Raw genomic sequence first — 22326 nt, forward strand, 5'->3', positions numbered from 1 at the left:
TTTACATCTAATCACTTACAATAAGTTCTGGAGGGAAGATCAGCTCCTGTGTTGGGTCCAATGGCAGAAGGTCAGCTTTGTCAAACAACTGAGGCTTTTCCTACAGACGAGGAAGCAGGAAAACAAGCAATTAACCTGGATTCGTCCAGGTATGACTGCAGGAATGATGTGCGAAGACAATGAAACCAGTTTGAGCGCACAACATATCAACTCTAAATTAAATGACAAAGATAGCAAAGAAAAGAAGTACAGAGTGAAGATATATCGCTTATTAACCCCAGTAGGCAAACTGTCTCTGCACTTAACCCCTCCAAATGCCTTGCCCCAAAACAATTAAGAAAAAGCTAAGATAAAAACTGGAATCACACCTGTTTTCACTCCCAACAACCTCAGTATACTTATGATGAGACAGTGGATGGTATCCTCATCTCAGAGGTGCTCAGATGGATTTGGGAAGGCAGCTGGAGCTCACTTTTTAGGACTAATGGCCTGTTTCCTGGTATCTCTTGAGACTGTGCTGGGAGACCCAGCAAACCTTCTTTGATGTACAGTATGTCAAATCCTGAAGGAGCTGGACTACCTGTACAACTTAAATGGGCTGCAGGTACCTTCTCATCCTGCCAGCAGTGATTTGCACCAAAGCAGGTGAAACTGACTTTGCGTTATACTGTGATGATTCAGAGTGTTCAAACGGAGACCAACTCCAAATATATGCGAGTGTCTTGGTCATAGGCACAGTGACAGGAGATTTAGCCTATCTGATGGTGGGGGAACAGGAGGAGGAGGAGGAAGAAGAAGAAATCTAAACAGTAAAATTGAAGTAGGGAGGGGCAAAAAAAAGGCACTCACACACTCAGGTTCAAGGCCATTTTTCTCTCCGTTGAGGCAGCAGTTTGTGCCACCGTTGGCTTGGCAGCAGTTGGCTTCCTGTTGGCATCGATTTATTTGGATGTTACTCTCAATGCAAGAATTGCACATATTTTTGTCACTGTGTGACATATTTTCATATTTCATATCAGATGTGAAATGCAGGCATGAATTAGCGGCTGTGTACCTGACAGAAGGTCCTGCAGCCGTCCACAATGGGCCGATATCCTGTACACCGACACAGATTTCCTGAACAAACAACACAATGAGGACAGCGTTAGTATCAAGCTTACTTTCTGACATAGATATTGAGGGGACAGAAATAGATCATGAAAACATTTGACTTTTCCCCATCAAGAAGCCATGAATGACAAAAGTTGTCTGACTCCTGCTAAAGTCTCGAAACAGGGGTTTCAAGTCCAGGAACATCCAGCAGTGCAGTGTTGGCAGGTCCGAACTGGAGAGGAGTCTCAGAGATGCCAAACCAGCCTACAAGAGGAGGACTGAAGGCCACTTAGACAGCTGAGAGCAGCGTAATCACGTCTTGGGTCATCAAGACAAGGACTGTCACGAGCACTGCTTCAGCCACAGACATGAACTTCCTCATCAAACGGACGTCACACGCACACTCCGTAATATATCTGTACAAAAACTGGCAGGCCCAGATGGTGTTCCAGGACAAGTCCTCAGAGACCGTGCTGTGGAATTAATGGACAGCCTTCACAAACATCTTTCACTGTCACCATCTGCCTTAAGGCATCCAGTATAGTGTTCCCAAACAGCCTGTAGCAAACTGCCTTAGTGACTGCAGGCCAGCGGCTCTGACACCAGTAATGGACACACTTTCACCTACTCTGGGCCCACATCAGTACACATACAGAACTGACAGGTCAGCAGGTGCTGCCATTTCCCGCATCTTTTACACTGCACTGCATCCACTGAAACAACAGGGAACATAAGCACAACCGTTTGCAGGTTACAACTCTGCATTCAACACAATCAGGCTCTCCAGACTCTTCCACAAGATGTCCAAGCTGAGCCTTCATCATAACATCTTCCTATGGACACTGGACTTAAGAAACCAGTCACAATTACTGTGGAACAGACAATCAAACACTGTGACCTGGTTTTAACCCACTGTCACACTCCTGACACAAATCAGTGAAAAACTACTTTAGCTCTTTACTTCTTAAGGATCCTGTTGGACAATCTCTGTGGACTTCTTCAAAAGTGGGCGCACCAAAAAATTGACAAAGCTGCAAGTTTTGTTTGACAAAGCCCTTTCTGGAGAACTTTGAGACTTTAGGGGTTGACAGGCCCACTTATGACAGGAATAATAAACACTGTTTGAATTCTTTGTCGTAGAACATTTACTTGTTACAATGAATCAGCTTTGGGTCACTTTCAGACTGCACAGAATGCAGCACCAAGACTTTTATCTAGCACCAAGAGAAGATCGTATTTCACTCCATTTTGGGCTTCTCTTCATTGGTTGCCAGTAAATTATAGATTTCATTAAAAGATTTTAGTTTTAACCTTTAGGGCCCTACATGCTCAAGCTCCCCAGTATATCTCCAACCTGCAGAAACCTCATTCTTCTTCCCAACCTCTTAGGTCATCAGGTCAAAGGTGGCTGCTGGCCCCACGCACTCGGTTCAAAACTCGTGGGGAATCGGGCTTTCAGTGGCACCGAGGCTGTGTAATTCTCTTCTGCTGTCTTTACACTGCACAGACTCCACTATCATTTTTATACAGACAAGCTTTGAATTAACTTGTGAACCACTTTTTAATCTGCAAAAAGTGCAATATGAAAAAATTCTACCACAAGGAGCAGCAACAAGTGCACATTTATTTATTGCCCTTTAATTTCTCTCAGGCACCACAGGGGCTTGAAATCAAGGACCTAAGGTCTAGAGGAAGACTGAAGAAGCCCAGAAGCCGAGGTTTTCACTGTGAAGGTTTCTGCAGTCTGTGATGATCTGTGGTGCCGTGTCCGCTCCTCCTGCTGCTGCTGTTGGTGGTGGTTGGTCCTCTGTGTTTTATTACGCCCAAAGTCAGTGCAGCATCTACCAAAAGACTTTAGAGCACTTCATGTTTCCATCTGCTGACAAGTTCTATGGAGAATCAGATCTCATTTTCCAGCAGGTCTTGGCACCTGCCCACAGAGCCACTGCCAAAAAACTACCAAACTTGACATTTTGGACAGCCAACTCACCTGACCTGAACCTTAGAGACCAGCGGTGGGCAATTAATCTTCCTAAAGGGCCATATTAGAAACTGGGACTGTTGTGAAAGGTCACACCCAAATAATGAGATAAAAATGAATACTGGACAGAACTGAGGTCAGCTTATTGGTAGAGTCCTCCACAACAGTCCCAGTTTCTCATGTGGCCCCTTGGGAAAAGTAACAAGAACTGCGGAGAGTCCGAATACTTTTAAGGATTTGGACATTTCTGTTTTGCAAATCCTTTCGTGATTAATCTCAGGAAATATTCTAATAATTTGGTCTCTGGTGTTTTCTCATGACATGCTAAAATCATCTGTTCTTCTAGTTCTCTTTTTTATGTGTCATTGTGCCAAAAAGGGGAGTTCTACTCATATAGAAAAATGAGACAAAATTTGCCATTCTTGAGACAGAAGAGAGAAAATGTGAGCAATGTTTACCCCACTGTTTCATACGACAGACTAACCACGACAGCACAATAACAAACAACTCAAATCATAGAAAGTAAAGCAAACAAACCGGCCAGGGCTTGGGTGATATCATCCATGGTGGGCTGGGGTTTGTTCCTCAGCAGAGTGTACGTGGACATCACCATCCCCGGAGTGCAGAAGCCGCACTGGGAACCGTGAGCCTTCGCTATTCGCTCCTGGAAGGACAACGGCATCACACGACAGTTTGTCTCGTGTTTCGGGTCCTTTTTTTTTTCTGTTTGACATGCACACCAAGCTGTACAGTTTGTTTACATGTAAATAAAGTTTAAAAATAAAGCAATTAATCCAAACTCAGCAGCCAAATAGAATTATCCATCAAAATGATTAGCAGTGTTCTTGTAATATGTTGTGTTCATCTGAGGTTGTATTTAACAATTTTTAGCATCTAATAAAGACCAATTATTTTTTATTATTGTCCTGATATGTAAAGCCTTAGAAATGAAAGCAGTAGAACTTTTGTTAGAGGAATTTTTTATGACAGAAAATAAGAAAAAGCCTTATATGTCCATATTAACAAATAAAAGGAAGAGAGGTCTCTCCACCCCCAGCGCTGACCTGCACCGGGTGGATCCTGGTCTTGGTGGTGCCAATGCCCTCCACCGTGGTGACCGCGGCTCCGTGGAGCTGACAGAGCGGCAGCAGGCAGGCGTTGGCTGAGTAATGGCTGATGGTACAGTGAAGGCAACACAAACATGATGCAGCACTCTTTCACCTGTTCCCATCAACTGCTGTTGAACTAGGAACTAGCAGCTTCAAAAAGACTACATGTAATGGTTCTGCTCTGCCTGCTGCTATTGGAGTACTGCTATTTGTGCTAATCACTACGTCAATCTATAATAATTTGTGATATTAGGCATCCTTTTTGTTAAATACACTGATTTTTTTTTTTTGCATATTTTTATGGATATACAATGAAAAAGAAACTCTGTTACCATCTTAAAGGTGGTGCTTCTCAAACATTTTCTGGCAGAAGCAAAGAAAATTAAATAAATCTGACTCATTCAGCTTAGTTTCAAACCAGACTTCTTTACCTGGTTATGCACGCCCCACCTGCAAAAGCATCCATGGTGTTGCTTTTGCAACTGTTTGACTATTACATGTAATTTTACTCATGGGATTAGGACATTAGAGCTTTTGCATCCCCTGATGCAGCAAGTAAAATACCAACAGATTAGATCCATTCTTATCAAAAACAGATATTCACGGTCCCCAAAGGATTAAAGAAAATAAGCTCACGTATTAGTTCAGTATTTTAATTTGCATGTTAATAGAAATTAGTAAATGTGCAGGTTCTCACTAGTTCAGTTAGGAAAAAAATATATTAAAACATCTGCTTTTAGATGTTCTAATGAGAAACAGAGGGAGATACTGAACCAGGCGCTGCAACTTAAAGCAAAAATGCTGCAAAAGCACACAAAACATAAGGTTGAATAAAACAATGGAAATGAAAAAAAAACAAGCAAACAAAAAAAAAAAACCCCACTGCACCAGTGTAGAGTCTGAAAATGGGTTCAAGGAGCTCATCCCAACAACTAATGGCAGTCAGGGTGCTGCTGACTAGCCGGTTGAGATGTGTGTGTCCCTCCATGGGTAAACCGGTCATGCTGAGCGATGTTACAAGCAGAGCTGACCTGCTTGTCAGGTTATTTGGTGATTCTCAAGTGGTGCCTGGTGTGACTGTAAATGATTTCCTTCATGCATCGAATATATGAATTTCATTGAATCACACAGGAATAAATTGGCACCGGATGGATAGCAAATGTCTCAGCCTAGTTACATGCTTCATAGTGCTGTTCAAGGGCCGTCCCTCAAACTGCACGACACTGTGCAGCTGCAACTACCACTCGGAAGAAGTTTTTAAAAAGGTATAAATGTGGCCTACATATGCACAAACACATAAATCCAGAGAAAAACCCTCTGAGATGAATCCAGTGGTTTAAATTCTGCAGGAAAGCGGTCATTTCCTGAGATGGAAATGATGGCCACATTTCAAAAAGTTCCAGTGGCTAATGAGATTTTTCAAATGGCACCAGAGGGACAAACCCAAATTTTGGCACATGCATCCATTTTGAAAGATTGTTTCAGTTATTTGTTGCATTAAGATTAGCAAACAGTAAGTAATCCTCAACTAAAAACAAACACACAGTGACTGATGCTCAAGAAGAACTATTCCCATTTTTACTACACAGAGGACGCTCTATAATTGCTGGATTGTCTGGAGCCAGGAATTTTTAGAAGGATTCTTTAGACAGATCCAACCCAAAGGACACAAGTAGGGAGTCATCGTCTTCAAGAGAATATCACAAACCAATAAAGATCCAGATATCCTTTTGGATCCAGGGACTCGTATCATGCGTGCTGTGGAGGGATTTTCAGCCATAGTGAAGATCAGCACAAACACCAGGCAGAGTAAAATGGTTAGATGATATTATCTGCCATGTCTCTGTTTTTATTTTAATTTTAAGTAAGAAAGAGTATGTAATAAGGCTCAAATGATTTGTCTACAACCTTCATTTTTAAGTCTCTGTCCCACATTTGTTTCAGATTTCAATGTGTGTGTCCCACCATCTCCTCCGCCACAGGAAGGTCAACGAGTCAAATGGACACTGTATTGTTTCAGTGCCAGGAAGGGAAATTCCCATTGGCCACCGCAGAAGTTCAGTGTGACCATTCACACCAAGCTGGCTCATTACCAGCCAACACTCAGGCCCCCTGTTGTTTTCTACAATTCTAATTTTTTTTGGAAAAAACCTGAGACTGTTTGGCATTTTGGAATTTAACCAACCACCATGGCTGGACAAACTGATCTTTCAGGTACTGAGTCCAAAGTTGCACCCAAGTGAAACATACACTGACAGTAGTAGAAGTTTAGCAGCCTTTGCAGCTTATTAACTCTTGGAATAACACTGTCCTTTATTCAAGCTGCTCAGAAGTTAAGAATCAATGGTGTGAAGTTCACTGACAGCACAAAACCTTAGAACAAAACTCTTCTTACGTCAAAGCTAAATGATTCTGCTCATTTATAGCTTCATATTATATTTGTGGACTCTACGAGAGTGGTGGCAAGATCCACAGTTCAAAAACAATTCACACTTATACTGGCTCTGGCTCACGATGCAGCCCCTTCAGTTTGTCTGAAACAAACCATATAAGCTCCTGATACCAGTCCTGCAGTTGGGTTAAGGACCTTCTACGGTCCTGTTCAGCTCTCCTAGAGTTACCGCCTGTCTGCTGGAGTCTCCTCCATGCCCTTGAGACTGTGCTGGGAGACACAGCAAACCTTCTGGCAATGGTACGTATTGATGTGCCATCCTGGAGGAGCTTGACTTCCTGTGCAACCTCTGGATGGTCAGGTATTGCTTCATGCTATCAGTAGTGACACTGACCCTAGCCAAATGCAATAAAGATTAGGAGGGAAAATTGTGAGTGGCCTCCACCTGTAAAACCATTCCTGTTTTGGGGGGGGTTGTCTCACTGTTGCTCCTCTAGTGCACCTGTTAACTTTATTAACACCAAAGCAGCTGAAACTGATTAACACCCCCTCTGCTACTTGACTGACCAGATCAATATCCCAGAAGTTTAACTGACTTGATGCTGTACTCTGATTAAAAAGGGTTCCATGAATTTTTTTTTTTTTTTTTTTTTTTTTGAGCAGTGAACAAATGGCAGACCAAAAGAAAAATCACAATAAGTTAAATTCTGCTCATAAACAGATCAGCAGGGCCAGGCAGTGAGACTTCATAAAGGATACGTGATGGTTTTGGTTGCAGGTTGGTAGCGTGACACCATAACCGTGCACGCTCCGCAGCCTCCTCCACCGCAGCCATACTTGGTTCCAGTTAATTTCACTGAAGTTAGCAGTCAAGGATTAGAGAAGTCCATCAAATATTTACAATTAATGTATCAAGTCTTAATGGTGAAGGTGAATTAAAAACTGATCTGAAGGATACTCTTCTCCCTGAGGAAGGAGAGCAGCATTGTCTCAGGGTCAGCATGGTTCTCCGTCACCTGTTTGAATAGGAACAAAGAAAATTCATTTTTCTAGTATCAGCGTTTACTATGTTCATACGGCGCTGCACTAAAGTCTCTGACCACCCTCTGTGGCTTCTAAGAATCTCTAAAGTTACTAAGTAGCCAACTTGGATACATACAAAAAAATAAGAAATCGTCATTAAAAGGAGGGGTGTGTGCAGTTTTTGCTTCTTTTCCCCATTTCTAAATTCACCAATAAAATTCTCTGTGGAGACATCACTGGAAATGAAATGAATTATCATTGATATGAAAGAAAGGGTTAATGGATTGTCCTATGTCCAACATTATTTGGCATTGTTTTTGAATTAAGAGAATAAAAAATATTTTAAAAAATATAGAAAAATATATTCCTCATCCATCACATTGTGTGAGCAAGGATTAGAAAAACAGGCTTTCAAAAGATTTAAAAGAAAAGTTTAAAAAAGTCAAACTGAGCTTTTACTTGTTGAACCAGTATTTCCATCACTGATTCTGAAGGGTCACAGCAGTCAGTGTGATAACAACTCTTCAAAAGGAATCTGATCATTTTTAATTGATAAAGTACTAAGAGAGACTTGGTGCCTCTACATCCCAAAAATCAGAGTTTTGACATTTAACAGTTGGCGTTCCACAGGGATCAATATCAGGCCCAAAAACTTTAATTTTATTCAGAAATGACATCTGTAACTCAAAGAATTTAATACATACTCGTTCCTGACAATACCACTACTTTTTAAATTTTATTTTAAACACTGTTGGATATTGTTCAAAATGAAATTGTCAGTGGTTTGTAAATGAATTATCGTCACATGTAAGTAAAACAAAATGAATGATTAAAAAAAAAAATAGCTGAAAAGACGTACAGATCAGCGTTACAACTGACGGAAGAAAGACTGAAATGGTGGATGAAATCAAATTTCTTGGTGTGATAAAAGATCATAAACACTCTTGGAATCTCACTGAACCTAAATTTCTGCTAGACTGCAACACACTTAAATGACTGTATTCTTCTTTAATCGTGTCATAGTGCAATTACTGTGCTGAGCTATGGGGTAAAAAGTACATTAATTTAACCTCAATGTTGGTACAGAAAACAGAAATTAGGATTTAATTTTTTATTAATTATGTTCATAGCGATACATGGATCATCACCTACTAATCTACATAGGTTATTTGCCATAAGAGATAGAAAACTCCATTTTAAAGGCCACTTTTGTCACACTAGGGAGACAAAGGGCAGTTGTAACAGGAGGCAATTGTTACTCAGCCAATTCCTCAAATCAGAAACAAGCCAGAGTGATTACACTTAACTCTGCACATGCTCATTAGGATTCTCTCTCTCTGCTCATGGAAGAAGTGCAGAGGTAATTCAGGGACAAACTGACTGGAGATAAGGAAGTTACTTTTTGGATGCACGGCAATTTTTTCTCTACTGCCAAAAGTTTAGATGACTGAATTTAAACTGACATCAATTTTATCTGGAGGGTGTTAAAAATGAACATGAACAATGATATATAATACAGGTGCTGCAAGCTGGAATACAAGATTGTAACACGAACGCCACATCGGGGGGCAACTGTAACAGAACCTTGTTTGTCTGTATTGATGACATACTTTACTGTTAGGTGGACATATTTCACCAAAGTTACATTTTATTGAAAATAAAATGGGGAGGGGGAGGGGGGGGGGGGGGGGTCATTAGGAGGGGCTCAAACAGTTTATTGCAAGGGTGAGCAGAGTCACGGGCGATGCTGCGCATATGCTGGATGGTGGCATTTTAAATGTTCTCACTGCTTTCACGACCCACTGCAGAGCCCTTTGGTCAGCAGTTACCATACCACACTGTTATGCAAAGGTTACGATGCTTTGTACAGCTCAGCGGAAGAAGTTGGCAAGGTTTTTTTTCTGACAGATGGGCCCTTTTCAACCTCCTGAGGAAGTGGAGGAACAGGAGGTATCCAGAGACCATGTCAGGCCCTCAAGGAACTTAAAGCTTGGTACCTGCTCAGCTTTAGCACAGCTGATGAAGATGGACTTCCTGGAATCCACAATCAGTTTTTAGTCTCTCTACCACTGTGGCCTCATCTGCAGATTAATAATGTGGGACGGGTGGATGGCACACAGTCATGTCTAAATAATGAGTATAAAACAGGACTCAGCGCACAACCTTAGAGGGACACCTGTGCTCGGGGTCAAGGTGGAGTCTTACAGTTTAGTCAGAAAGTCCATCATCCAACTAGAGAATACTGGGTTATAAGGTTAAGATGGAGCACATTGCTGAGTGCACAGATACCTCTCTTTTAACAGATGATGACGATGATGAGGTACATTTGAAGATGTAAAAGAAAAAGATAAGATTTTATACACACACACCTTTAAATACTTTCAAACAGAGGTGTAGTTCAAAGAGAAAGCTCTTTCTAAATTGGGCGCATAAAGAGAAAATATTTGCACACTATGAGTCAGTGAGATGTTTTCTCTTTATTTTGTTGAAGACGAAAAGCTGTCAGTGTTGACTCTGTGCAGTCGTCCGTATGTTTGCATGTGTTCCGCCAATGCACGGAAATCTTGCCGTAAACTCAAAAGGGCAAATAAAAGTCGTTGTTATTTATTTATTTATTGCATAACTCTGACTCTAACTTAGACTTAGTCCGCTACTTTCCCTTTATCTCTCCTGATCCAGTAACAGTAACATAATAAAAAGTTTGTAAACAACACCGCGAGTTTAAAAAGTCACTTGAAGTTGGGAAATTTCCACCTGTGCAGATTTTATTTAAGATAAACTAAAAGACAGCAAAAACATACAAACAAACAAACAAAAACAAAACTGCCACTTTGATAACACTGAAACCAAACGTACCTTTTTCCCGTTTGATAAAGAAGAACAGAGGATCGCCTTCCTTTGCCGCAGACATCTTTCCAAGCAGCCGCAGGCAGGCTGAGACTCCCAACTTATCCGCGCCGCAACACTTCCGCCTGAGGAAACTTTCAGAATAAAAGGCTTCAATCACTCTGACCACTCATAATGCAGTTCTCAAACATATATACAATCTGAGAACATAACACCAACTACTGTATGGTCCAATAAAGTCATGCTACATATATTCAGCAGCCACTTTATTAGGTACACCCGTTCAGCTGCTCGTTTAATGTAAATATTTAATCAGTCAATTATGGGTCAGCAATTCAAAGCATTTAGGCATGTAGACATGGTCAAGACATCCTGCTGAAGTTCAGGATGAGAATCAGAAAGAAAGGTGGCTGAAAGTGGGTGTTTTTACAAACTGCTGATGTGCATGATTATCTCTGGGGTTTACGAGGAAAGGTTTGAAGAAGAGAAAATATCCAGTGAGCAGCAGTTTTCTGGGCAAAAATGCCTTATTGATGTCAGAGGTCAGAGGAGAATGGCCAGACTGTTCGAGCTGATAGGAAGGCAACAGTAACAGTAAAAATCCATCAATTAATTACACAAGGTGTGATTATTGATGATTTCTCTCTGAAAGCACAACACATTGGACGCAAATGGGCTACAGCAGCAGATGACCACACCAGGGGCGACTCCTGTCAGCTAAGAACAGGAAACTGAGGTTACAGTTCACACCAGACTCACCTAAATGGGACATCTCCACAGTCACCAGCTATCAGGTCCAGTAGAGCATCCTGGGGATGTGGTTGAAAGGGAAATGTGGACGAGGTGAGTGAAAACGACTTTCTGCTGTGAGAATGCATCAAAACAATCAAGAAAAAGTGTAACATAACGGTAAATGTGATGTATTTGTTGCTGTAAGTAACTAGAAATACAATATTTGGTCCAAGTACTTTTAAAACTAAATATATTTTAAATTTGTAAGCTGTAAAAGCTCTATTGTACTGCTCAAGCATTTCACCAAAAATTGCATTAAGTAGCTGATTACACTTCATGACTTATACTTCAGTAATTTACATGTGATTACTTAGGAAGAACATTTTTAAATAAGATTTCAAGATGCAAATGCCATCAGTTGCTTCTGTTTTTTTGTGAAACCTGAATTGCATAAGCAGTTAAGAAGTTTTCTCTCTCTCTCTCTCTCTTATATATATATTATATATATATAATATATATATATATATATATATATATATTATATATCTAATATATATATATCTCTCTCTCTCTCTCTATCTACTCCCTCCCTGTCTCTCTCTCTCTCTCTCTATCTCTATCTTCTCTCCTCTCTCCTCTATCTTCTCTCTCTGTTTTTTTTTTTTTTTTTTTTTTTTTTTTTTTAAGTAAGAAGGCAATTCTTTCATTTCAAAACCCTATTCCTAAAAACTGCTGCTTGTCTCCGACTTGTCCCATCAAATCTCCCTGTGCAGGACTGACTTTTTAGTGGAGTGCTTCACTATAGTTAATTTGCATAATTAGTCACATAAGCTGTAGTTCTAGCAGCTTTAAACTTTTACTAAACTCTCTCCAAGTTTCACTCTGAGCACCTTTAAACGCTTCCTCTGGCACATCCAGAGATTGAAACACACGAGTAAATCGAGGAATGCAAACAAGACTGTGGGTCAAATATTTTGTTAGCGCTTTACCTCGGACTCTGGTCAGAAGATGAGAAAAAAAAAAAAAACTGCATCCGAGTTGGGCAAGGGTTTAAGAACCAAACTGGCAAACAATCTGACCCACATATGGCAGATATATATGGCATCTTTATTTGCATACAGCAGTGGCTGCAGTGTTAGATAAACATCAGGTGATTCGTACCCTGTCCTTGGACCTCACATTTATTTCTGCATATTTGCAGTTAATCATTTATGGACCGTTTTTGCACAGTCATTGTCAACGCATGGTCATCATTTCTCAGCAAAGACAGATAAGGAAGAAAGGAAAAGAAAAAGAGTGATTCAGTGTCAGGCAAAGAGCCACAAGAGGGAGCTAAAGGCACGCGGGGAAAAAAGGCTGCAGAGAAAATTCAAACCAGGACAAGTGGAAAAAAACAAAAATATATTTTCAGTGTGTTGTGAATCTATAGACATAAATCTGTTTCTTTTCTCTGCCATCCTGCTTTATGTAAGTGGCTCTGAAATTTTGCCTGGGGTTCAGGTTTGCATTCAAAGCTTGAGCTGCTGTTAAGTGTTTATAAAGTTGGGTTGCTGGCCACAAATCCAAGCCTCATCCTTTCTTGGAGCCAGGGAATGGCAGGATGGGATCCGCTGGGCGCTTTGGAGCCAGCTAGATGACCTGGACTTTGCTGATGACCTTGCCCTCCAGTACAAAAACCAACAGCACATGAAGGACGCGTCTTCACGGCGGTTCAACATTCCAGCTTAACATCAACAGAAGACCTTTATCTTTACCTTCACTGTAAGTGAAGAACCTGTAAGTCCCGCAGCATTGTACACAAACAAGGTGAGACAGGTGCCGATGCAAAGACCAGAATCAGAAAGGCCTGAGGAGCATTTTCTGGCATGACCACACTTCTTGCTTAGTCATAGGCAAAATCCACTTTAAAAAAGCTATAATTAAAATACTGTAAGCAAAATACTCACAGGGAGGCAGGAACAAAGCCAATGATTCAACTATCACATCTGTAATCACATTTCTATCCTAGAACTTTATTCTTGTTTTCCTTTTTTTGCTTAAGAATAGTTTTGGCACATCTTAGATTCAGTATTTCTCCAAATTTCCTTTTCAAATGTCTCCATTACTGGTTTGAAATGGATTCTGTGTGAATGATGTGCCTGGCTGGAGGCAGACTGCTGAAGCGCTTGTGTGCTGATAAAGGATCACATCACCTCAGTCTGAGCGTGGGAAAGCTATCCCTGCCCCTGTCTGATCCCTTTGAGCTTATTTACTCAGCTTTTATTCCAGGTTTAACAAACACAGCTCTACCTTTTCTCACTGACTCGAATTTCTTTGACTCACTACAACAGGTAGGCCTCCAGAGGACAAACCAAACATGCTCTACTTTGCAGCCCAGCTTGAATTTTTCCACTGAGCCTCTTAAAAATGGCTGTTTCAGTGCTGTGACCTCCAGACCCACCGGGTTAAAGTGCATATTTTCCTCAGCGTTGCAAGCTGTTGAACACATTCCTCCTGAATCTATTGGTGGGATTTATGTACACAAATCACAGCATGTTTGGTTGTGACATTTACAGCTTCAGATGGAGCAGGCGGGTCAAAGGTGTCACGGCACCACAACACAAACAGGCACGCCCTCAGAGCGCTGAAATTCAGTTTCCAGCCTCTTAACTGCAGTATATGTTCAGATCAAAGGCAACAAATGCAGCAGAATGAAGACGAATGACCTAAAAAAATGACTGGATTAAAATGTTAATAAATAAATAGGTCAAAAGGGTTAAAAGTAATGTATAAATGAATTAAATAATAAAAATAACTAGCCTATACAGAGAGTTAAATTAGGCTTTATACAGAGTTAGAGCAATGGTAATGAAAGAGCCAGAAGTAATGAATAAGTAGATGTAATAGAGGTAACAGATTAACGGGTGAAAGAAAATAGTGGATGAATATTAAAAGTATTCATAGATAATGGAAAAATGGTTAAAGTCCCTCTTCTATACTTCAAGAGGCACATCTCATGTCATCATCAAAAATTATACAGTTAGACATTTTCCATGTAAACATTCCCCATTCATGCTCTAAAATGTCTCAGAAAATCACAAAATCTTTGCTTTATTTCAAATGAATGGATCCATAAATGTACTAATTAATTCCCTCAGTCGCTTGCTTGCAGCCGGCACGAACTCACTGCCCCACTCACTCACAGGTTCTCTTGCTACACGCTTCAGGGCTGGAAAATGAAGCCAGTGCTGAAACTGAAACCTACAGTTTCTATAGTGGTCGCTTCCAAGAGAGTGAGTCAATATCCTGTCATGTTACAATATCCATGTTTAACAAACACATTTACAGCCTGCACAAAAGAACTTTACACTATTGAAAGATCGGTCGAACAATCATTCCTTAGAACAGACTACAGTGGTATGCAAATGTTTGGGCACCCCTGATAATTTTCATGATTTTCTTTTATAAATCATTAGTTGTTTGGCTCAGCAATTTCAGTTAAATATATCATATAGCAGATGAACACAGTGATATTTGAGAAGTGAAATTAAGTTTATAGGATTTACAAAAAGTGTGCAATAATTATTTAAGCAAAATTTGGCAGGTGCATAATTTTGGGCACCCTTGTCGTTTTATTGATTTGAATAGCTTTAGCACTAATTACTGTAACACAAAATTTGTTTTGTAAGCTCATTGACCCTTGACCTACATACATAGGTGAATCAAATTCTAAGAAATGGTTAAGGTGGAAAACTGCAAGTGTTTCTTCTCTTTGCATCTTCTCTGAAGAGTGGTAACATGGGAGCCTCAAAACAACTCTCAAATGAGCTGAAAACATCAACATCTTCAAGAAACGTCTTCGAGAAACTTTCTTGAAGACGTTTCACCTCTCATCTGGCGTTTAAATACCTGGGTCTCTCCGCCTTTTGGTTTGAGAACTGGAGAAGCCTTTCTGATGAGAGGTGAAACGTCTTCAGAAAACAAAAAGAAGTCCAGTCGCCCTTTCTTCAAGCTCCAGAGACTGCTATGACCTGGATGACTGAGAACCTGTGCAGACATACCACCACTGAATCTTTTGTGGTTCATTTGCAACAAAGACATTTATATCAAGATTCCTAAAAGGTGCACACTTCTCAAACAAAACCTACACCTTTGGATCAAATTGCTCATCTATATATGCTATTTATTTGCATTCTCTGAAGATTGTCAAGCTTAAAAAACAAACCTAGACCTGCCGTGCAGAACTTGTAGAGGTTTGTTTCCCACGCTCGTCACATAAAGCTATTCAGGGCTCCCGTCAGTCAACTATCTTCTGTCATCAGCTGAAAATAAACAAATCTCCAGTAGAGATTTTTCTCCCATCCTCCTTTACTTCCTATTACAGATCTGATTCCACTTCCTCAGCTCTCTATCACTTGGTTCATCTCTAGCTGAGGAAATGTGGTTTTAAGCCTCGCTGACCTCACATCACAGGGCTCAGGAAACTACTGCTGCTGGGTCAAAAGCTAAAGTATAAACTTTGTAGCTGGTAAACTAAAATTTGGCTGCGCTCATTGGTCATGAGGTGTCATTATGGACTCTATGATTTTTCAATGGAAACATTATCAAACAGCAAAGTGGTACGTACAGTTAAAGAGCACTGCCAGATTTTTAGCCACACTTGATGCCTGTTGTGAGATCATTTCCCAACATAAGTACAGCTTACGTGTTCCAAGTGAGGAAACTACCCTGCTTTTATTTACTTTCTTGGCAATTAAGAAGTCAGCGCTTGAGGGCATGTGAGGAAGAAAAAATGCTTGAAGTAATTGGAAAAAGTTGATGATCTGACATAGAGTTAACACAGGAAATGATTTAAAACCTGGAGAAGTACTGAAATAAAATATGCTGTAATATTTATGTAATGTTCCAGGTATTATAATGCCATGTCAGCAGTGTTGTAAAGTCATATTTCTGTCGTCTGTGAGCTTGAATAAGCAGAGAAGCGGACTCTGCAGCTCCGCTCTGTTAACACAATTTAGGAGTCTACTTTTATGCCTGAGGGACATACACTCCTTTTTGTACCCTAAAAAATTAGAAAAACAATGCATTTTTGCTATGGGGCCCATTTTGTCATTATTTACGGACCAAAATCACTTCAATATATGACCCATTTACAACAAGTGAAGCTGAAAGGAGTTCAGACTGACTGACTCGGGTTAAACGAAAGTTACATGAAACATTAAAGTTTCTAAACCCCTTTCAGGCTCCATGTGGAGTCAAAATATCATGGAAACAAAAGGCGATGCACTATGTGCATGTATAACTTCATGGCATAAAACTCTGCACTAAACATACTACATATAAAATGTATGAACTTATACATAATTATACAACATTACATACATTATATACATAAATTATAAGTCCTTACTAAGCTCTTAGTAGCTTTATAATATCAAACGAGGCATTCCCAAAAGCATTATCTCCAGCTATGTTTTATAGCTAGTAGTGCTATTTAGTCATTCAGCTACATGCACCATAAATGGGAAGTTAGCATTAAAACATGTGAATAACAGATTTCTTTTAGTTTCATCTGTACACCAGAACTAATCTGTGCAGTAAAGATTTTATAATGAATGCAATCTATCCAGTTTGTGCCAAACTAACTAATAGCATTCACTCAAAGCTAATGTTAGCTTGTCAGTTACGTGAGTTAGCGCAAATTTATATGATAAGGGTGTCCACACAGGAAGTGAAACACTCGTTGCGCATATCTTTGTCGCTGATGATTGGTCGCTAGCGGACATTCCAGGCTCTTCTTTGCAGAATTGTTTTAATTCAGCCACATCAGAGGATTTTCCAGCATGAACGGCCTGTTTAAGGTCAAAGCATCTCATCTGATATAAGTCACTCACTCCAAAATCATCATTTCGGTTTTTTTTGGACCATTCAGAGGTGGACTTGCTGGTGCATTTGGAGTGCTCTTGAGCTTCACAGCATGAACTGATGGTTGGACTTCCTCCTTTGGGATTTTCCTGCTAGAGAGCAGAATTCATGGTTCCATCAGTTACAGCAAGCCGTCCTGAAGCAGCAAAGCAGCTCTAGACCATCACACTACCACCACCATGTTTGACTGTTGGTCTGATGATCTTTTTATGAAATGCTGTGTTCGTTTATGCAGATGTAACGGGACTCAAACCTTCCAAAAAGTTCAGCTTTTGTCTCGACTGTCCACAGAATAGTTTCTTGGGATCATCAAGATGTTTTTTGGCAAATGTGAGACGAGCCTTTGTGTTCTTTTTTGGTCAGCAGTGGTTTTCTCCTTGAACTCTCCCATGGATGCCATTTTTTCCAGTCTCTCTTTTATTGTTGAATCATGAACTCTGACCTTAGCTGAAACAACTGAAGCCTGCAGTTCTTTAGATGTTGTTCTGTTTTTTTGTTTTTTTTGTGACCTCCTGGATGAGTCATCGACGAACTCTTGGAGTAATTTTGGCAGGCTGGCCACTCCTGGGAAGGTTCCCCGCTGTTCCAAGTTTTCTCCATTGGTGGATATTGGCTGTCACTCAGCACCCGCCTTCTTTGGTTGACAGCAGTTACGTGTCATTACTTGAAGTCTTTCAGTATCCTTGACTTTCAGGGGTTTCTGGTTGCCACATCCTGTCCTGTGTGGGCGCCCCTTGAGGCCCTGTAATTCTACTTCACTTAGCAATCAATCATTTTAGAATTAGTCCTGTGAAAAACTAACCTAACTCAGAATTTCAGGTTATGAATGGCAATTTTTTTTCTAGTGGCAGAAACAAGTTCCATATAGGGGTGAATTTGCTGGCACATCCAGTCCTGGAGGATTATGGCATTGTGTCACATACACCTGAAAGCCCCAGACCAGCAAACAAAACTTCTTTTATAGAGGTGCTCACGCTCGCTGATGTTCAGTAAATCAAGTGCATTTGATTAGCAGCACCCAGCTGCTACTGAGCAACTTAATTCCTATGGCAGGGTGTACTTAGTTTTTCACAGGTGTGAGTAGAGCCCTGTGAAATCCTTTTTCACACATGCTTGTGTGTCTGTAACAAGGTTTGTTGTCTTGGCTCTTTCAAAATAAAACACACCTGTGCACCAGTTTAATAATGAGCAATTTCTCCTGAAATGTGGAAACTGATCACAGGGTCTACAAACTAAAAAGTCTCCTTCATTTGTCTATTCATTTTTAATTTTATTTTGACCTCTCTAACAAACTGCAACAGTATCAGTATCACAGTGACGGTATTACAGACACTTTTACTGAAAATAACCACAAAAATAGGACAGACTGATTCTGACTGGGATCCTGTGGATGTTTTAAAAGTGTTCCCGTCACATAATCTCCCAGTAACCTCTGGGAGAGTCCCATTCCAGAGGGTCCCACCCATTGGATTACAGAGGTAAGCTGTGTAATTTAACATGTTAATGACACTCTTTACCAACATCTGCCATTAAAGTTATAAATCTGACACCAGTGACTGTTTTTTCCACGGACCTCCCCAGCTTTTAAATTCTGTTTCAGGGTGCTTTTTTCCACCATTGCCTCGTCTGCCCTGATTTTTTTGTCATAAAGTTATATTAATAGCACTATATGTATGAATAAAAGATTGAGAAGGGGTGTAGGGTTTGACACAGGAAACAACCTGCTGCTTTTACACTGACCTGCAAATGTTTATTCACAGAATATAAATCATGATTTCTTCTCGAAACATGATCTGAAAGAACAATGCACGCTGTCAGATTTGCAAGCATCTGCATTTAAATACCCTCATTGTGAATCCTCGTGTGTGTGTGTGTGTGTGTCTGTGCGCGCGCGTGTGCTCTACATGTGAAATAATTTGCTTTGACAGCAGCAAAGAGAGAACCAGAGCTTGGTTGCCACCTACACACATCTGAGCAGATTTCTGAGGTTTCAGAAGGAGCTGCTGTTTGTGTTTCACACCAGAAATCAGGCTTCACGCTGTCACTCTGCACGTGTTTGCATGATGAGAGTTAGAAGTCCATGTACAGGATGGATGGATTATTATTGATTATTTTTTGTATGCATCATTTTATTTACGCACCAAACAGTTATTCAGAGCTATTACTGAACATAATTCTGGTTCTGTACTCTTGTAATGTGTGCTGCTGTGCTTTACTGAGTCACTTTGCACCTCCAGTTTCCTTGTAGACAAGGAGGTGCACACAAACAGTGTGTATTATAGTGGTAAAATGCGATAGTTACGAGGGTGAACACAGAAATTAGCCACCTGGAGCAGCTGTTTTGCTAAGTGCGATACAGCTTTCCAGCCTTGGACGCTTGGAATTGCATTTCTCCGTATTCTGTCTAAGAATCTGAGCTGAACTAAAAACCAAACAACCCTTTTTTAAAGTTCTTTGTACGGAGATGGAACACACAACACCTCAGAGAGCACATCAAGTAAACAAAGAACAGAATGGCATTTCCTATTGCAGCCTTTTAGAAAACGTGCACTCAAAGGATGGCTTGGAAACCTCTGTCAGCTCATAATGATTATGTAATTTGACTGAAGCTGTTACTTGTTGCTGCTCTCTGAGGTTAAAAAAGTTTTTATGACTCTTTACTTATTGTGTATTACTCCATCTCACTGATGTGTATGTGAATATTTTAATCTCAGCAGAACTGAATGAGTCCCCTCTTAAGGTCCATTAGATCACCAGTGACCTCTTTTTGCATTCAGCACCTTAGACCCACTTTTGCCCTCAGAGCTGCTTTAATTCTTCATGGCACAGATTCAACAAGGTTCTGCAAACATTCCTCAGAGATTTTGGTTCATGCTGACATGACAGCATCACACAGTTGCTGCAGATTTGACAGCTGCACATCCATGAAGATAAATTCTTGTTCCACAGCATCCCAAAGGTGCTCTATTGGACTGAGATCTGGTGACTGTGGAGGCCGTTGAGTAAGAGAAACTCACTGTTATGTTCAAGAAACCAGCTTGAGATGATTTGAGTTTTGTGTGTTATCATGCTGGAAGCAGCCATCAGAAGATGGATACACTGTGGTCATAAAGGGATGGACATGGTCAGCAACAATACTCAGGTAGACTGTGGTGTTTAAATGATTGCCCAGTTAGTGCTAAGGGGCCAAACTGCACAAAGAAAAATATCCCCACAGCATCACACACCAGCAGTTTGAACTGTTGATACAAGACAGGATGGATCCATGTTTTCATGTTATTTACACCAAGTTCTGACCCTACCATCTGAATGTTGCAGCAGAAACCAACCTCATACTTGGTTGTAACAAGTGGTTATTTTGAGTTACTGTTGCCTTCCTGTCAGCTCAAAGCAGTCTGGCCACTCTCCTCTGACCTCTGACATCAACAAGCATTTTGGCTGCTGCTCACTGTATATTTTCTCTTTTCAGACCATCCTCTGTAACTCTAATGATGGTTTGTGAGAAATCCCAGTAGAGCAGCAATTTGTGAAAAACACCAACCTGTCTGAGACCATCAACCACACCTTGGTTCAAGGTCACTTAAACCACTTTTTACCTCATTCTGAAGCTTGGTTTGAACTTCAGCAGGTTGTCTTGCCCGTGATACATGCTTAATTGCACTCGGTTGCTGCCATGTGATTGACTGATTAGATATCTGCACCTGAGGAGGTGTACCTAATAAAATGTAGACAGTATATATAATAAAAAATGGATGTAGCTTGAGAGTTCAAAATGGAGGCCAGCCTTAAACCTGCATTCTTTCTAATGGCCATCAGGGGGTGACTGATAAAATAAAAAATTGACAGCACTAATGTGAATGGGAAATTACACTACCGGTACTTCTCACTTGATCTATGAGCCCATTAATGCTTAACAACATGAGGGTTTATTTTATAAATTATAATCCCATTTAGAATAAAAAAGAACAATAAGCATGCAGAGTTCCAAGCAACCAAGATGTCTTACAATATGATATATAAAAAAAATATTCAAATTCTGTCACTCTTAATTTTCCAATGAAGACTTGATCTCTCCTGCTCTGAGAACAGGTTTTATATTTCATGCGTATTCAGTGTTTAATTCAACATTAAATCGCTTGCTGATGACGCTCTTATTCTCTCTCTTTCCAGACTCCCAGCCTGTAATTACAATGATAATGAGCCTGGTTGCAAATGAAGCCTCGGGCTTGACGTCAGCGGTGACTCTTGTTTCACCGGCTCGCTGCTGTGCAAGAGGAAACACCGCCGGATTAGCCTACTCTTGAACTGGCTCACGGCTCCACAAAGCCCAAACACACTCCGCACTGAGAGCGTCTGTGAATGAGGGATGATTGAGAACCGGCTGGAACAGCAGCACATAGGTGGAATTTGCATTTTAATAGCAAGAGCTCATCTCCAGCATGCTATTGATCCATTTTGAACAGAGGGTTAGAAATTATGATGTACTGAAAGAGCAGCAGATGGATGAATGGGGGAAATTCCTCCTACATTCTTCCATAATTTAGTGTAGAGGTGCAGATAATCATGACCAAGAAAGGCCAAATTAGAGCCTAAAACAGTGGCACTAAGGCCCTTTACATCTCTTCTTTTTTGCAGTCAAAGTCAACATTTTATTGGTATTTACATATATTTTGCATTATTCTCGACCAGCCAATGCTAGCTAATAAATAATGCAATTACCTCCACTTCAGATGTACAAACTGTGAATCAGATTTTGATCCAACATGAAGGAAAACTGAGAGTTCAAAGGGATATTTCAGGATGATGAGATTGTAAGTTACCTAAAAAATGTTTTTGATTTTTTTCATAATAGCCATAGCTTAGCTTAGCTAGCATCTGCTCAATAATTAAATGAAAGTCATGCCTGAAAATATTTTAGACTGTACATTTGCCACATAGTCAAAAAGGAGAGTGAAGTGAAGCAAATGTGAGCTTTATTAAACTGTGCCGATACTATAAAAGTACATTACCGTGCAATAGTCTTGAATCACCTTTCGTTTCTTTATGTTTTGCTTCCAGGGAGCCAGACTTTATTGTCATTTTCAGTGTGATCTTGAGCAATAGTTCTCCAGGCTTTCTGAAGGTCTTTTAAGGTTTTCACTGGGCATTTCAGCCAGTGCTGTTGGAGATCTTGTCAAAAGTGCTGGGTAACGAATGCAGTGTCAGATCATCCTGACAGAAAACAGAAACAAAAGGCAGAAACATCC

General features: G+C 40.4%; 1 protein-coding gene and 1 long non-coding RNA gene across 2 annotated transcripts in view; one reads left to right on the forward strand and one right to left on the reverse strand.

Moving 5' to 3' along the window:
- The window catches only part of aox6 (aldehyde oxidase 6), a 27198-nt gene extending 15864 nt beyond the window's left edge, over positions 1–11334 (reverse strand). Inside the window, 10 exon segments of the mRNA XM_030746370.1 lie at positions 20–100; positions 850–927; positions 1055–1116; positions 3611–3737; positions 4138–4246; positions 7334–7430; positions 7533–7590; positions 10454–10465; positions 10467–10578; positions 11204–11334. Of these exon segments, the coding sequence (XP_030602230.1) occupies positions 20–100; positions 850–927; positions 1055–1116; positions 3611–3737; positions 4138–4246; positions 7334–7430; positions 7533–7590; positions 10454–10465; positions 10467–10578; positions 11204–11322 (855 nt within the window). The 5' untranslated portion in view covers positions 11323–11334.
- LOC115792038 (uncharacterized) lies at positions 11119–22083 on the forward strand. The gene is made up of 3 exons (XR_004020999.1): positions 11119–11287; positions 12766–12937; positions 21251–22083. It is a non-coding gene; the product is annotated as an uncharacterized LOC115792038 (long non-coding RNA).
- Positions 22084–22326: the final 243 nt, after the last annotated feature.

This window comes from Archocentrus centrarchus, chromosome 2 (assembly GCF_007364275.1).
Source record: "Archocentrus centrarchus isolate MPI-CPG fArcCen1 chromosome 2, fArcCen1, whole genome shotgun sequence".
Taxonomy (NCBI): domain Eukaryota; kingdom Metazoa; phylum Chordata; class Actinopteri; order Cichliformes; family Cichlidae; genus Archocentrus; species Archocentrus centrarchus.